The sequence below is a fragment of the Saccostrea cucullata genome, unplaced genomic scaffold (genome assembly GCF_032062105.1).
Source record: "Saccostrea cucullata isolate Sc308-1 unplaced genomic scaffold, CSIRO_AGI_Scuc_v1 ctg12003, whole genome shotgun sequence".
NCBI classification, from domain to species: Eukaryota; Metazoa; Mollusca; class Bivalvia; order Ostreida; family Ostreidae; genus Saccostrea; species Saccostrea cuccullata.
Window position 1 is genome coordinate 298 of NW_026922341.1, and position 18,224 is coordinate 18,521.

At 33.9% G+C, this 18,224-nt stretch overlaps 1 protein-coding gene and 1 long non-coding RNA gene across 2 annotated transcripts; both read left to right on the forward strand.

Moving 5' to 3' along the window:
- The first annotated feature begins 4,685 nt into the window (after positions 1–4,685).
- On the forward strand, positions 4,686–7,291 carry LOC134261646 (laminin subunit gamma-1-like). The gene is made up of 5 exons (XM_062744065.1): positions 4,686–5,138; positions 5,364–5,665; positions 6,048–6,178; positions 6,416–6,591; positions 7,071–7,291. Exons 1-5 carry the CDS (start codon positions 4,781–4,783, stop codon positions 7,289–7,291), a joined length of 1,188 nt encoding a protein of 395 aa, XP_062600049.1. The 5' UTR covers positions 4,686–4,780.
- Positions 7,292–8,364: 1,073 nt separating this feature from the next.
- LOC134261647 (uncharacterized) lies at positions 8,365–11,669 on the forward strand. The gene is made up of 2 exons (XR_009990857.1): positions 8,365–8,430; positions 11,533–11,669. It is a non-coding gene; the product is annotated as an uncharacterized LOC134261647 (long non-coding RNA).
- Positions 11,670–18,224: the final 6,555 nt, after the last annotated feature.

Below are 18,224 nucleotides of genomic sequence, written 5' to 3' on the forward strand. Positions count from 1 at the left end.
GCTTCGGATGCTGGATCTGACTTATTTTTTCATTCCAAAGTAACTATAAGCCCTACCTGAACCAAACTTACATGGATGATGCATCTAGGGATGGACACTACTAGACCTGCTTCGGATGCTGGATCTGACCTATATTTTCATTCCCAAGTAACTATAAGCCCTACCTGAACCAAACTTTCATGGATGATGCATCTAGGGATGGACACTACCAGACTTGCTTCGGATGCTGGATCTGACCTATATTTTCCAAACAAGCAATTCAGCTGCATCAGTATTCGAGATATTCTGATCAAATTTTATACACATACAAATTTTCATGTTGCTTTCCTAATATTTCCTTGGCGGGGCATTCATGTCCTATGTACATATTTCTAGTTGTCATTTTGCTTTAGTTTTTTTTCTCGACAGAATAAGATGTATCATCAAAACTATAATTGCTAAAACTTTTCAGTGCATTTCAAATGGGTCAATAGTTTGTGAAATAAAGCTCTTTTTATCATTTTAGGTTTAACATAGTTTTAAAAAAGCTTCATTTAATTTCGTCTTCTTGATCAACACATTGGGCTCAAGCGGCGGGTTTGATTAGCTTACAGGAAATGCTTACTCCTTCGAATTCTAGGCACCTTATCTCACCTCTGGAATTTTAAGGATCCGTGTTAATTCTTTCTTTAAATATTGTTTGGCTTTTGATATTTTAAGTATGGAAGAGGACTATCTAAGATTTAAGAACTTGCGTCCAATCCCTTTGACATGTTTGTCAATAAAATATATGTTCAAAGCAAGCAAAAAACAAACAATTCTTTCTTTACAGAGTTGTATTTATTGTTGTTTTATGAGAACGATCATTGCTTGTTAAAATTCGAACTTCTTTATAATTTGTCCTTGAATGCACCCTTTTCTACGTACCTACATGTTTATTGACAAGCCAGAATTAAGTTCCTGACGAGATCTAACAAGTGTAGAATTTGATTTGAAATGTAAAAAATCATCTTTTTTGACCGGGGTGGACCTTTAATTTAGTACTAGTATTTTAACTCAACAGAGTTTTGACACATTTTCGATAACTTTACGAACAGTATATTTGTTCAAAGTGTAGCAATTTCGAAATAAGAAAAGAAAAAGAATGATACAAGTTAAAATATAAATTATGAGCTGTCTCGCGTTAAAATTGAAGATGAAAAATTTTTCAGTTGAACTTGATCAATTTAAAATTTTTATTTTCCCCTTTTGGTGAAAAGGAATTTCAAGAGCTTATCTGTTCGAGAAAAAAATTACAGTAACTTTTTCCTTTGAATATAAATCGTTTAGCTTTTTCAAGAGTACTTATCACAACGTCTAATGCAGTTTCTCTATATGCAAAAGTTTTTTGTCTATTTGCATCATTGTTCATGTTTGTAAAGAAACTACTACATGTATAATATTTAACATAACTACATACAATGTATAATGTTCAATTATATTTTCTACTAGTTTTGGGAGAAAATAATATTAAACATCTAGGACACTTATTTCTTTAGCTGTCCTACATGAATCCTTCCCTAGTCTAATTTCTCAATATAAGCTCTTGATTATGTTAGGAAGTTTTGTGTAGAACGAAAACACCGTCTTCCCTTCCTTGAACTACATGTACTTTCTTATTTATACGACTGAGTCTTATATCTTACTTAGTCTTATATCATATCTTAAAAAAATCTTCTTCAATAACTTTGCTATGAAAAAAATCGTATGAAAATACTCGGTAATTATCTTATATTGTGTGTAAATTACTCTTCATTATATAAATTAAATTACTTCTGTAGTCATCGGGTTATTTGACGCATAAGTGCGTTAACGTTTTGAGAGTGATTATTATATCCAGTGCATAAATCAAGTATTCATGCATATGATGTAGAATGACTCATCCTTTGTTTTCAATCTCTAATTATACCTGACCCATATCACAGTAAACATTTCGAAATGTAAGATATTTCGAAACGTTGAACCCAGAGCATGATTGGAATAAAAAAAAACCCTAAGAACTCGAGGATCTTTTTTTTATTTGAGACATTTTTTCTCAAGTTTACTTTTATTAGAATCTTATACGCCTTTGATTATTATACGGAAGCCCTGGAGGGACATTGACTTACTTGTTATGACTTACTTGTTATAACTTTTTTTTTGACTTATTTGTTGTGAATGTTTCGTAGCTACAATGAAGCGCATTGAAGTGGTAAAATTTTCCGTTCGGATGGAACGTTTCGATCTATCTTAAGACACGCCCATTTCTTTAGAAAGGAAAAATCGGTCAAATGATTCAATTGAATACCTGTAGAACAGGTATTCCATAAATATAATGGCCAATCAAATTGACGGTCTGCATAAACACCGAGTAAGCACGTGTTCGACCGATACATGTGTTATGCTAACTCCAATAAACATGATAAAATCATAATTATGTACAATTTCGTTGCAATGCGTGTTTTACAAGAGCGGGGACTCTCTATATAATTTTTTCTTATTCAAAAATCTTTAATTTAGTGTAACTCATGTTGTTTGTAGCGGTAAGTGGGTTGCCCTAAAACATTACGACGAATATTTCTTTCTCGCTTCTAAAGAAATGGGCGTGTCGTTATGTTATAATTTACGGTCAAAGCATGACTCAAAACGTTTCATCCAAATGGAAAATTTTACCACTTTAATGCGCTTCATTGTAGTTATAACAAAGTGTAAGAAAGCTATTGAAAACCTGTTGCTTGGCTTACTTTTATGATAAAAATGATATTTAGTCCTATTTTAACTGTGGTTTTTGATTAACAAATTGTAGTTTAACGTCCAGTACAGTTGTGATTTCTAAAGAAAATATTATTTTTGTTGTTACAACTTAATTCTTATTTTCTAAAAGTTATTACGTAATTCTTATCTGTCACTTCCAGTTTGCGTAATGATTGACAAACTGACAGTCACTACTATTTTATCTTGTCGTTAGTAATGAATTCAAGGACATTTTTTTTTCTCTTTTTTCTGAAACTATACGTTGCCTTCATCTTTCACGCCACTTTTTGTAAACTAAACTTGTCATAACAAATTCAAAATAACAAGAATTCAAAGTTAAGTCATAAGAACTAAGTCAAAACACATAAGATATAAGTAAAAACACAGAAAGAATAAGTCAAAACACATAAGAAATAAGTCAATATCCCTCAAGGGGAGTCTGTAATTAATAGATAAAAATTTAGTAATCACATCAGTTTTGTACGTTTAACTACAAAACTACAATTAATTGTTCTAAATAGCTTACCTACGCTCAGTTAGAACTAACAAGAAAAAATCTCAAAACAAATAAGTCAAAACAAAAAAGTTATAACAAATAAGTCATAACAAGTAAGTCAATGTCCCTCCAGGGCTTCCGTATTATTACGTTATTTTTTTTTAAAGCCTGGAAAAGTGGAAATAAAGTACAATATTACATGTACTTAACTGAAAATATAAGTCAAAACAAAAAAGTTATAACAAAAATCATAACAAGTAAGAAAATCATTTTTTTTTTGTTGAAGACATCCTGAGAAAATCATTGTTACGGAACCCCTGGAAGGACATTGACTTACTTGTTATGACTTATTTGTTTTGGCTTATTTGTTCCGAATTTTTTGTTGTTTTTTGTTGCTAGTTATAACTAAGTGTAGGTAAGCTATTGAGAACGATTAATTATACTGTTTTAGTTAAACGTACAGTACTGATGTGATGATTAAATTTTTATCTGTTAATAACGGACGCTCCGGAGGGACATTGACTTACTTCTCATGTGTTTTGACTTAGTTCTTATGACTTAACTTTGAATTCTTGGTAGTTAAAATTTGTTATCACAAGTTTACTCACAAAAAAGGCGTGAGAGATGGAGGCAGAGAAAACAGTAATATTTTGCCCTTGAATTTATTACTAACGACAAGATAAAATAGTAATCATGTTCTTGTCTTCAATCATTATGCAAACTGAAAGTGACATATAAGAATTAAGTAATAACTTTTAAGAAACATGAAATAAGAATTAAGTTATAACAACAAAATTAATTAAGTAATCACAACTGTACTGGACGTTAAACTGCATTTCATCAATCAAAACCAGTTAAAATTGGGCTAAAAATTATTTTAATTATAAAAGTAAGCCACGCAACAGGTTCTCAATAGCTTTCTTACACTTAGTTATAACTAGCTACAACACATTCACAACAAATAAGTCAAAGCAAATAAGTTATAACAAAAAAGGCATAACAAGTAAGTCAATGTCCTCCCAGGGCTTCCATACATCCCCCTGCCGACCCGTCACACAAAATAAAAGATTTTGCATACATAAGATGAAAAGAATTTGAAGTTTAAATAGAAAAAAAAACAGTCATATTCGAGTTCTATAAAATAATATCCATGCTTTTTACAACAGATTTATATAAAAGTTGATTTTTTGTTCATGAACAAAGGAATGAAGTTTTCATCAGTTGATCATGTTGATAGCTCTTAATTTGACCATACTAGAAGTATACAATGTCAATGACTTCTAAAAATATTCATAAAACAATTTCTTTGTTTCGCTTTGTAAATTACACACAATCTACAATAAAAGTCACGTTTATAATGTGGGAGGTAAATCGAAACTTCTTATAAGTGTAGTTCACAAACATTCCCAAGCTTTTAATTGGACGATACATAGATTGCAAATTAAGTTTCGTTTCAAAAAAACTACTTAAGTAGATTCCAGTGAAGCTTTGTACATCCATTTACCGTGTAGGAAATTTCATGAATTACAGAAGATGAAGTCCTTTTCTATTTTGTTATATTTGGGCTTTTTAGCCGCCATCTCCGAGGGACAAGTCTGTAACGATGACCGAGGTAACCTTCAGATGTGTAGCCCTCCGTTTGTAAATGCTGCCTTCAATAGGTCCGTCCAGGCCACCAACACGTGTGGTCAGGCGGGGCCCACGGAGTTCTGCCCCATTTCAGATTGGGGTCGGCGACTACCCTGCCAGGTCTGTGACGCTCAGAGTCCTAGGACCAGGCACCCCCCGGAAATGACGACGGACGCGGAATTCCCCAGAACCTGGTGGCAGTCAGATACAATGTTCGACGGCATTAGGTACCCTGTTGTGGTCAACTTAACTCTCGATTTAAGTAAGGAGATACATTGAGTGTATATTTTGTTTGTTAATGTACTTTAAAATTTTCTTTAAAAAAATACACTGCGCGCATAAGTCTTATAATGTAATTTTAAATTTCCTAAGGGAAAAAATATTAATCGTGACTTTTGCAATGGATAAAAGTAAAAATTCATTAAAAAATCATATCATAGCTTATTTTCATTCATGTGAATAATTATTCTCTTCTAATTCTTTCCAGAAAAATCCTATGATATTGATTATATCACTCTGCGTTTCCAAACTTCAGTACCTGAAAGTTTTGCAATCTTCAAGAGAACTACTGAAAGCAGTGACTGGACGCCATATCATTTTTTCAGTGCGTCCTGTCGGAATACATATGGAAAACCTGATAGGTGGTATCCGACTGCAGCCGATGAAGCCATCTGTTCGAGCAAACGTGGATACACTGACCTTTTCCCACTGACTGGTGTTCGTGTGCCATTTAGTACCTTGGATTTTCGCCCTGGTTTGTCTAGTTTCGACAATAATCCTGTCTTGCAGGTAGGTTCTATCAATGTTCATAATTCTACTTTTATCTTTGATCCTTAAACGTCGCGAGTTCGAATCCCACTGTGGGACGTGGATACCGGTAATTATACTGAGGTCCCGTGTCTCAGTAGGTGCTGGCACAGAAATGATTCCCCGCTGCTCAATGGACCTAGGTGCCGAGTAAAGGAAAACATTTTCAGCTCTCCACCGGCAAGTGGTGGCGTCTCCACATGAGTGAAAAATTCTCGAGAGGGACGTTAAACAACATACAATCAATATTTTCTCGTTTGAACGTACGAACATGCATGCCAATTAAACTTCGATCATTGATAATCTCTTCATACTTTTCAGACCAATGTACACATATTAAACTTCCCCTTATTTTTTTTATCAGGAATGGGTATCAGCCACAGCTATACGGATTTCCCTTACCCGAATGGATACATTTGGAGACGAGGATTTTGGTGGCGATACGGTCTTGAAATCATATTACTACGCTATTTCTGATATAGTTGTTGGTGCAAGGTACTTATATGAAATGTTTAAGTAAAATGTTAAGTATAATAGCGACTGGTTAACTTTTTCGACCTTTCTTCAGATCCAAAAAGTATATATGCTCATTTAAAAAATAAGAAGAATTTAAACATTGATTTGTACAAAATATCTTATAAAAATATTTTGGTACATCATGGAAACTTTTCTAGAATAGTTTCACCATTTCATTCAAGTTACAGTCTAAAAGTACTAGTTGTATATTTCTAGGTGTAATTGTAATGGACATGCCAGTGAATGTTATACTCCAGAAAGCCAAGAATCAGACAGAGAAGTTTGTAGATGTCAACACTACACAGCTGGAGTTGACTGTGAGAAGTGTCTGCCTATGTACAACGACAAACCGTGGGCAAGAGCAACATCTAGCAGCGCTTATGAGTGCCAGCGTAAGTATTCAGAAAGACAACCTCAACTTTTTCCTTTGAATTCGTTTATGCATGAAAACTGTGATTTTGATGAGCATTTCAAAATTGGAATTTGGACAGAAATCCTCTTTTATTAGTTTTTCTTTTCATTCAACTTGCCCCGTGGGAATCCGGGTTAGAGTAGGTCCTCAGTACCCCCTTCGTTGTCGTAAAAGGCGACTAAATGTGGCGGTCCTTCGGAAGAGACCGTATAAACCGAGGCACCACGTCACAGCAGGTGTGGCACGATAAAGATCCCTCCCTGCTCAAAGGCCGTAAGTGCCGAGCATAGGCCTAAATTTGCAGCCCTTCACCGGCAATGGTGACGTCTCCATATCAATGAAATATTCTGGAGAGGGACGTTAAACCGTATACAATCAATCATTCATTCAACATGATTAAAGTTACAATCATCACGCAAGAAAACAGCTTTATTGATGGAATGGATATATTCGTATTAGGTTGTGAGTGCAACAACAAAGCGGACAGTTGCTCATTTGATCAGGATCTTTACCAGAGTACAGGGAGGGGAGGTCGTTGTGTCGACTGTAGGGACAACACGGACGGTCCTCACTGTGAGAGGTGTAAGGACAACCACTATCAAAGGTCATCAGATGGAAGATGCACATCGTGTGATTGTGATCCTGTTGGTATGTTCGTTTCTGATGGTTGTATTATATAAATACTGCATGTAGTTGAGTGTAACATTGAAAATTTTCACCCCAAGAAAACCATTGTCAACCGAGGCGCAGCCGAGGTTGACAATGGTTTTCGAGGGGTGAAAATTTTCAATGTTACACTCAACTACATGCAGTATTTATTATATTATACTGAATGTTTTATACAAATACATATTACAGTGAACCGTGCGCGCATAAATTCCGCGCAGTCGCTATTTTTTGTAATAACACCCGTCGTCAAGCAATGTTGACTGTTTCTAAGCAGGAGGGCGTGGCTTCATTATTAAGCGGGTACTAGTGTTTTTTATCAAATGTTTCTCGACGAATCAGATTCAAGTAATTTACATAAAAGTATAATATATGCATTTACTAAAAAGGCACGGTTTTCGTTTGTGTAATTCAAAGTCGTTTTACATATACGAGTAGTCACTGGATTTTTATTATTTGGAGCGCTGACATTTTTTTACAGTTAAAGACGCTTGGAAAAACTTTTACACAAGGGCTATGTACGGAAGCTCCTTTACGATATAAATATTGAGCTCAACATTTCATTAAACAGGAGAGAAATAACGGTTATTTCAATGCACTTATAAGTTGTCCTTGAAGAAAACGACAACGACCCTACCCTCAGCTCCCGGTCTTCACAAGTTAGTGCCCCTAACACCATACCTATGACCACATTTTCTTATGCATTATCAATTCTGTACTTCCGTACATGATAGAATTTTAAATGTCCAAGTAAACGTCAACTGTAGAAAAGTCAGTGCAAGTTATGGCCAATTTCCTGATTTTAAAAAAGTCCAGTTATCATAATAGGAAATTATTATGTTATTATTTGAAGTAGCTTAAATAATTACCATATTCAAAATGTTTTCTGATTGTCGGCATTTTTATGGAAAAGCTACATGTAATAAAGATTTATTAAACAATTCTACCAAAAAATGGAAAAAATTTTAAACGACCGGTCTTAGAGAAGTGAATGCGGAAAACAATACTCTGTAAGGCTCACATGAACTTTTAACTTATGTGAATCAAAAATGACATTTTGTTTAAATCAAATTGTCAGGTTCTGATATCTTCAATGTGACGGAGCTGGGCAGTGTCAGTGTAAACCAAATTATACAGGAGAGAAATGTACAAGGTTTGTCAATTTTTTAAAATACAAAATGCACGTACAGTTTTTTTTTTATATATATATTTCTAATAGATCTATTCAATGTATTATGTTCCCCAAACGAAGTTGGGGATACAATAAGATTTAGAGCAGGTCTTCGCGTCTCCAACGGAAGACCTTGTGTCTACATTTTAATTCTGTTGTTTCTTTTCCACTATTATCATTATTATTTTTTTTCTTACCAATTTTGTGCAGGCGATTTCTCGAGAACGCCTCGACAGTTTTTCATGAAACTTTCAGCAATGATAGGAAACTATTTGAACTTTATGCGTTTTTTTTATTTTGCCGTCATCACTTCCGGTCGTGAGATATGGCCATTTTTCTGTTTTTAAAGTGTCATTTTGTCCGAGAGTGTTCTCAAAAACGGTTGGAGATTGGGTCCTGAAACTTTCAGAGATGATAGATTATGACTGTAGATTTGAGAAGGCTATATGGTTGTTGTTCGTCGAAGTGCCGTCGTCCACCGGAAGTAGTTTAAAAATATGCAAAATTTTTTTTTTCTTTTTAAAATGTTTCTTATTGAGGCAAATAAAACATGTAGAACAAAAGTAATATTATGTCCACCGGAAGTTATTTTTTCCAAACCGGAAGTAGTCAAAAAAAACGATCATTTTTCATCGAAATTATCAGGGATGATTCGTTCACACTCAGAAAGGAGTAATAGGTCATTTTAAGTACTTCCGGTCACGCCGGAAGTGAATTATAAAGACCGGAGGTTGTTTGAAATTGATAGATTTCACTCTTAAATGTGTTCTAAAAAACGTATTTTGAATAATTGATCTGAACACTTTTTTTCATTTAAAGTTGTTTTATACCCTTATCAATAATCGGACGGAAGACCTACTCGTTGCTTGCAACGAGATCTCATCTAGTTATTATTATTTTTTTTTCTTATCGATTTTGTGCAGACGATTTCTCGAGAACGCCTCGACAGTTTTTCATGAAACTTTCAGCAATGATAGGAAACTATTTGAACTTTATGCGTTTTTTTTTATTTTGCCGTCGTCACTTCCGGTCGCGAGATATGGCCATTTTTCTGTTTTTAAAGTGTCATTTTGTCCGAGAGTGTTCTCGAAAACGGTTGAAGATTGGGTCCTGAAACTTTCAGGGATGATAGAATATGACTCCTAGATTTGAGAAGGATATATGGTTTTTGTTGCCGTCGCGTCCGTCGTCAACCGGAAGTAGTTGAAAAATATGCAAAATTTTATTTTTTTCTTTTTTTAATGTTTCTTATGAAGGCAAATAGAGTGTCCCGAGTTATATTATGTCCACCGGAAGTTATTTTTTCCAAACCGGAAGTAGTCAAAAAAACGATCATTTTTCCTCGAAATTATCAGGGATAATTCCTTTACACTCAGAAAGGAGTTATAGGTCATTTTTAGTACTTCCGGTCACACCGGAAGTGAATTATAAAGACCGGAAGTTGTTTGAAATTGATAGATTTCACTCTTAAACGTGTTCTCACGTATTTTGAATAATTGATCTGAACACTTTTTTTCATTTAAAGTTGTATTATAACCTTATCAAAAATCGAACGGAAGACCTACTCGTTGCTCGCAACGAGATCTCATCTAGTTATTATTATTTTTCTTCTTCTTCCTGGAACTTTTTTGTCCGGGAATGATCTTGTAAACTGTTCGTCCGATGTAGGTAAAACCTTTTTAAGGGTTAGTAGACATGTTATGTAGATTTGCGGAATCAAGGTCATTTTGCGTGCACGTGCTTGCAAGAGCGTGCACGTGCAACACGTGAAATGACCAATATAATAGATATAGCCACAACTGTTCTATTTTTAGATGAAATGCTTTGAAACTCATAATGTGAGGATATATTAGTAGTATAGACATGATGACATGATGAAAATAGCAAGATCTCACGCGCATGCACGTGCACTTCGCTCTGATTGGCTGCAACTAAAGTCTCAATATCTTTCTTGTTTTTTGACGAAATCCTTTGAAATTTTGAACATAGTCATGCATTAGGATATCCTACAACATGAAATAAAGCAATTATGATGAAAACACGTGCATGCACGTGCGCTGCAATCTGATTGGCTGAAACTTTAAACAGCTATAACTCCCTTGGTTTTCAACCAAACAGGATGGGATCTGGAACATAGATAGATATAATAGACTTCTACAAGTAGGTACGGTCACCATGCACATGCATACACGTGCGTGTACATGTGCTGCAATCTGATTGGCTGAAACTTTTAACAGCTATAACTCCCTTAGTTTTCACCCAAACGGGGTGGAATTTAGAACATAGATAGATGTAATGGACTTCTACAAGAAGGTATGGTCACCATGCTCATGTATGGACGTGTGTATTAAAAATATAGATTGTGTAGACAAGATGATATGGTCATGACGCAAATGCATTCACATGTGCACGCGTGCAATGCTAAAGTTTAAATGATTTTTGTACACTTCTTTTTAAATGTTTTTAAAATCGCAGATGCATAGAGTTTGTCTTATTTAATGAAGCTTACAGGGAATATGGCACCAAAAAGGAGTTGGGGAGCGTTTGGGGAACATCTGTAACGGTCCCCGTTACAATTAGCACTAGTTACACATGAACTATAAGGTGATTGGTTGACCAAATTGATCCCCTTTGATGGGACTTAATCATACCCCTTTAAAAGCAAGTATTTTTATAAATATAGGCACTTTTTTCTGATTATGCATAGGACTTGCATCATGTAATTGATAATAATTTCCATTGCTCGATATTTCTCCCATTCTGTGGAATTTTGCAACAATGTATGATGAAAAACTTGTATGAAATTCCTGCTTTAATTTCAAACCAACCTGAATGATCATGGTTGTCATCTTTCTAGCATTGATACATGTAAGAGCATTTAGTTTAATTAAGGAAAATTATAAGGAAACAGTTGGATGACAAAAAATACTAATAAAATGATCAAGTGATTTTTCAATCAGTTTAAAAATTAAAAAAAGCTTCATTTCTTTACATTTCATATTTAACGTTGAAAGAAAATAGTTTAAATTCTTTTATAAAATGCATTTATACATGTAATACATACAATGTACTGCTCATTTGTAGATCGACAGCGAGAGGTTGAATTCTTCAAATGCCTTCCAATAATTTCAAACTTTCCTAGAGAAAGGAAACATAGACTATTATTTTATGTAAATCTATTTGTAAGAAATAAGATTAGGAATAAAAGTGAATTCAAATTAGCAGAGCTTTATGATTATTTACGAAAATGTCTTTTGAGGGCAAAATCTTTGTGATTGGTTTCCTTTTCACTTGAATCAAATATAATGAAATTTATGAGATAACGAACAGTATTCAAGATCAAAAGTCCATTGAAACAATACAAATCAGGAGCAGAGCAAACACAGCTAGACGTCTAGAACATCAGAGGTGGGATCAGGTGCCATGAGGAATGAGCCCTGCCGACCAGTCCCTACCGCCGTGTGCTCCTTGTTATAATAAGTAAAATACATGTTACTGAGAAATAATATAATCCTTAAATAAGTTTTTATTTTATTTATAAGAATAAATTGGTATATTCTCTTGCCATTTTGCACAAAGAATTTTAAATGTCTTCGAGCCGAAAATGACTTATAATGGCCTTCTTGTACACAAATCAACTCATCGAAGCTAACTTTGGACCGTTTGTTTATTTATTTGAAGATTGTGGTTACCAATCGTGGTCAAAGGGTATACAAAAAGAGCAATATATGTTTGTCATATCGCCTAGTACCTCTCCAGTGCTTTGGCATTTATGTCCTTTCCACCACATGTTCTGGTTTCTACAAGATATACCACACAATATTGTTGTTTCTTGTTTGTTTGTTTTTTTTTTTTTTTGTCAAAAGCCAAATGCTGTGTGATTTTTTTTTAATTCTTTAATTAATGCAAAATTAAAGTAGACAACTCACAAATAAAAAAAATGAAGTCCTTTAAAAGTGCTAGCGAAATGTTCATGCATTCTGGGACATGGTTATGTTTAAGTAAATAATGTATGTTTTGACATTTGAGAGTAATCATTTTAATTAAAGTATAGCAGATCTCTTTACATCAAATTCATCAATGAATGATTCGGAAAGTTAAAACATCTATTTATCTTATTGATGGTTTTGTCAAGTGTGTTTTTCTGCAATACGGTGATGATGCAACTGTTACGGTTGTAATGCAGCGATTGCAAATCATGAATGTAACATTCAAGTCTTAGAGGCGGGTTCAACAAACGTTTTCCTATCGCAAATTTTAAATGGAAAAGAGTTTTAAAATATTTTGTTATATTGATACATGTATCAACATTCCCATCATTCATGTAAAATAAACATTAGGATGCATTTCCATATAATCTCAAATTTTCGTGATTTTATTCCTTCAAGTGTGTGTGATGTAAATATCAGGTTTCATGTTAATATACAAAATATGTTACTGTATCCATGCAATACATTTACATGCAAAATACATTACAGTATTTATATAATTAAAGAAGAAAGAAAGCCCTTGTGCATGCTCATATACATTAGTTCGAAATCAACTTGTTTTACATACCTTAGTTGTTTTTCTGAAGATGATGTCTCCTTTTATAAGCCTACTCTTACTCTACGCATCAAAAGCAGTGGCAGATGTGGCAAATGTTACAAAGTTATTTAACGGGCCAAGTCTCCTCTGCTTTTGATTTTGAAAGTATGAAGCGCGAAATAAAAAGTTTTGTTCAAACCACGGAAAAATCGATGAAAGAGTTGAAGAAGCAGGTGAAACTTGTTTTGACGAAAGGGGGTATGTTATACTTTTTCTGAAAATTTTGCATTCTATGATTCCTATTAAAAAACATGAGTATTTTAAAACTTTTTTCTAGGTCTTAAAAACAAGCGCCCGGGCGTTTCCAAAAAACTTAATTGCTGATTCTTTCAGTTTAAAAAATCGTCTGTTTACATTTTTTCTTCTATTTCTCTCATACTCGATACGCCTAAATTATTTGGATTTAAAAAAGAATCCTAAAACTAATCTAAAGATAAATTATAAATATGTGTATGCAGTAGTACGGAAGCCCGTTGAGGCCAGTCCAGGGAAAGAAATATTTTTTATTGCGTTTAAACACAATGATTATTGCGTTTAATCGCAAAACTTTGCATTTAATGGCAATAATTATTGCGTTTAAAGCGCAATAATATTACGATTAAACGCAATAATTTTTGCGTTTAAACGCAATAATATTTTTGCCAAAACCAAATGTCTTTTTTTTAAAAGATATCATATCTAAATTTAGATGGACATATTTAAATTTTAAGTATATTAGATAATAACTTCGTATATTTTTAAAAGGATATATTTGATAATATGGGCTTCAAAAATAACATTATTTAATAATTATGTTATTTTCCAATATTTACAGGTACCATCAATCGCATACATGCACGGTAAAATTGATAGATAACCTTTTTTTCTTGAAACAAATTGTATAAATCTATCTTCAATAATGATATTCTCAGATTTTCCCAATGTTTTCGTGAAAGTACATGTACATGAATCATTGTACTTTATTTTCACTTCTCCTTGCTTTGTTTTGGAAAATATAACGTAATAATTAAAGGGGTATTAAATTTAAATAAAAGTGAACTTGAGAGAAAAAAATGTCTCAAATAAAAAGGGGATCCTCGAGTTATTAGGAGATTTTTTTTATTTCAATGTAATGTGTGCACTGGGTTCAACGTTTCGAAATATTTGACATTTCGAAATGTTTACTTGGTCAGAGATAATTACAGAATTTGAAACTAGATGCTGTCATGAGACAGTAATACCCGCACTAAGGTGTTTGCCTCTAAATGCACACTCCTCTAAAATTAGGCTTTACCAAAGAAAAAGTCAATATAATTTAATAATTTACATAATAGGGCCTCCATGTATTCATCAAATTGAGCATAATATTCTCAAGTGAACATGTGACCCGTCACCATGGGCCTCGATCTTATAGGTACATGTATTTCATATTCATAATTCATTACCAGTCTGAAATTAAACAACAGAATTCAATTAATGATGTAAATTAGGTTTGAAACAAGGGGGGGGGGTAAATTTTTGGCCCATAATTGGAACTTTTTAAATCTATTTTCTCATATAGATCAACAACAAATATTATTCAAATTAGTTTAAAGCGTTTTTGATGATTTTTTCCAAAATGTACAAATTTTTTATACTTGATTAGGCAGAAACACCTTGAAAGCTGCCATATACCATTTATACCCAATCAATTTAGTCAACCCCTACCCTTCTCCCATCAACACACACACGCGCAAACACACCCTATTTTCCTGTTTTTGGAAATAGGCCTAGATGGCAAAGTTAAGATAAAACATCTTTTGTAAATAATAATTTTAAATTTGTTCTTATACTGTAAATGTATCTGAAGACCTGCATCACATTGGGCTTGCGTCACGTACCTAACTTAAGTACTAGTTTTACCATTATCATTTTTAGATAGCACTGCACGTGCAGTACTAGGCCTAGTGTTGTGTACACATCATTGCATGTATGTCAGTTGGAATTATTTTGTGTTTAATTGGATTATATTTCATGAAGTTGGAGCTATGGCAGTCGGTAAGTACACGTTTTGGTATAGATTTGGGTAAAATAGTCTGAAATGCAACTGGTTAGGTTAAAGTTTAAAGGATCAAAGGTCATCCGATGCTGCAATAAGACGAATTTCACATTCTAAAGAGTTATCGCCCGTTATCGACGTTACATTCAGTTACAAAATACAGAATTTTTTTCTGAGAGGGAGGGGGGACTTCCAGACCAGAATTTTCTGAGAAGCAAATAAAAGGAGAAGTTATGGTGGTGTCTGTTTTCTAGGGTGGAGGGCATCCAAAGTCTTTTTTATATTATAGTCCTGCAAATTGGAGGGGGGGGGGGGGGATCTCAAGATACACTTCCAGTCCCTGTAAACAGTAATGGCAAATGATCATGTGACTCCTAAATAGTAGGAAACTTTTTCCATTTGACAATACATAATTTTGCGCTTTTTGTGTTATTATGTTATGTAAATTTAATGGTATAAAGGTTTTGAACCCCCTGGAGGTCATCCCCACTCTCCTAATGATTCTAACTGGAAATGTTCACAATATGACTGCATTAAATGAAATAAAAGTGCATCAATGATAAGATTGCTTGACATTTCATTCATCAACCTATCCTCCTAGAATTAGGAATGAAAATCATTCAAAGAGATGGACCACATTAAAGTATTTGTATATAGGCTATTAACATATTTTTTTAAAAATGTAAAACAAGCAGTAGTTTGCATACATGTCATGAATATAAACAGGGGTCTGGGATGGGGTGAAGGGAAGGATCGAGTTCCTGTCTCTTTACGTCTTAATGGTTGAAAACTCCTAAAATGAATGTTGACCTCAAATCCGACTTGTCCTCATTATTTTTCAAGTGGGGGTGTCTCCATTTGAGTGAAAAATTCCTGAGAGGGATGTTTAACAACAAACAAACAATTAAATGACATAAAAACACAATATTGATTTGCGTTAAGAAATATGCAGGGGATTTTTTCCATCATAAATCTTCTTCTCAAGAACAGCAAGGGCATTATTGTCCCCCGTTTTGGGGGAAAGGGAGGGAACATTATACACTTATTTAATGACTACGAGGTAAACAGTCAAACTGTTGTCCCGAGGTAGTGGGGGAGACCTGGATAACTGTTGCCCGAGGCCAAAGGCCAAGGGCAACAGTTTCCCAGGTCTCCCCACGTACTACTGAGGGACAACAGAGAGAGACCTAGTAGTCATTGAATAAGTGTTTTATTACCTAACCTACTATATAATTAATTAAATTGGAATAAAAACACACAAAAAATCAATAAAAAGTTTTCACAATTGTTTATTCACATACTTGTCTATTACAGGGATTTTCCACTGCCCCGTGTAGGGCCGAATATGGGCCCCCACAGGATGAAAATCCACCATTCAGTCGACTGAATGGTGGCTGAATGGCCACTGAATGGTCACTAAAAGGTCACTGAAAAGACCCTTTCCCGTGACCTTTCCGTGATCATTCAGTTACCATTCAGTCGACTGAATGGCACATACATTTCAGTGACCTTTCCGTGATCATTCAGTTGAATCTTTTTATTGAATAATCGGCTTATTTTTTTACCTAAAAATTTTATTTCACTTTTTCCTGGTATAATAGCATTAAATGTATCTAATTCCGAATAAAAAAAAATAGGAAAAAAATTAATATAAGAAAAAAAAAATATTACTCCCATACCGAGAATCGAATCCTGGTCTCCTGCTTAGGTGTCCGCGACCTTATCAATTGCGCTACATCCTCTTGTTGAGAAATGAGGATTTAAAATCAATTAAATTATAGAAATCGATTGAACAATCAGTTCACCTGTTGTATCGAGGAGCTGCGATGTGTATATATCTTGTATATCTTTTGTATATTCTATGTTAGTTGCGCGGATTTTGGGGACAGACTAATTAATTACACATCTCCTATCGGGATGATGACAATTATCAGAGACGGGCACCTGTTCCTGTGTCAAAGATTTAAGATCGTTGTAAATTCTCTATCTACAATGATCTAGAAATTTTATTAAAGCAATATCATTTAGAAAGCTAAAATCTCCTATATAATTTTTTTTCTACAAGAGGCATGTATAAACGATTTATTTATTCTTGTAATTAAAAATGAATTTCAAATAATGTCTTTCAAAAACTAAATATCCTGCAGTTTTTACAATGACATAATTAAGAAACGAAATTGATCAGTATAGCGTAATACTTGCGATCTTCCAGAAATGGTTTAAATAATATAAATTCTGTCTCATCAATCAAAACTATATATTTCCATGAAAAAAATACACGTATAAGCACTATAGAATGTTATGCATTTATTTAAATTTTGAATCGGTTATCGGATCATCATTTTTTATCACTTGAAGAATTTTTGTTTTCTAAATGTAACTAGAAAATTAAAAATCATTTTGAATAGGTCTCACATATTTTATTTTGGGGACAGACTAATTAATTACACATCTTCTATCGGGATGATGACAATTATCAGAGACGGGCACCTGTTCCTGTGTCAAAGATTTAAGATCGTTGTAGATTCTCTATCTACAAACTTAGTAGAATGATTTTATTAAAGCAATATCATTTAGAAAGCTAAAATCTCCTATATATTTTTTTTTCTACAAGAGGCATGTATAAACGATTAATTTATTCTTGTAATTAAAAATAATAATTACTTAGACATATTTTAAGGTACCTGATTATAAAATAATACGCTAGTGAAAAAATTGCTAAATTGAGACTTAAATATCACTGAAAGGTGGCGGAAAGGTCACTGAAAGACGACAGAAAGGTCACTGAAAGTCGACGGAATGGTCACTGAAAGACGACAGAAAGGTCACTGAAAGTCGACGGAAAGGTCACTGAAAGACGATGGAAGGGTCACTGAAAGTTGATGGAAAGGTCACTGAAAGTTGATGGAAAGGCCACTGAAGGTTGACGGAAATGTGTCCGCTGAATGGTGACTGAAAGGTATCTGAAATGTGACTGAAAGGCAACTGAAAGGTCGCTGAAATGTATGTGCCATTCAGTGGCTGAATGCCCACTGAAAAGTTACTGAAAGTCGCCTTTCAGTTTTAACTGAAAGGTCTTGTTTCTTCCTGTGCCCATTCCCAATTGCAAAATCACTCCATTTTTCCCAAAAATGAACAGCATGTGTTCAATTTTTTGAAAAATTCATGTAAA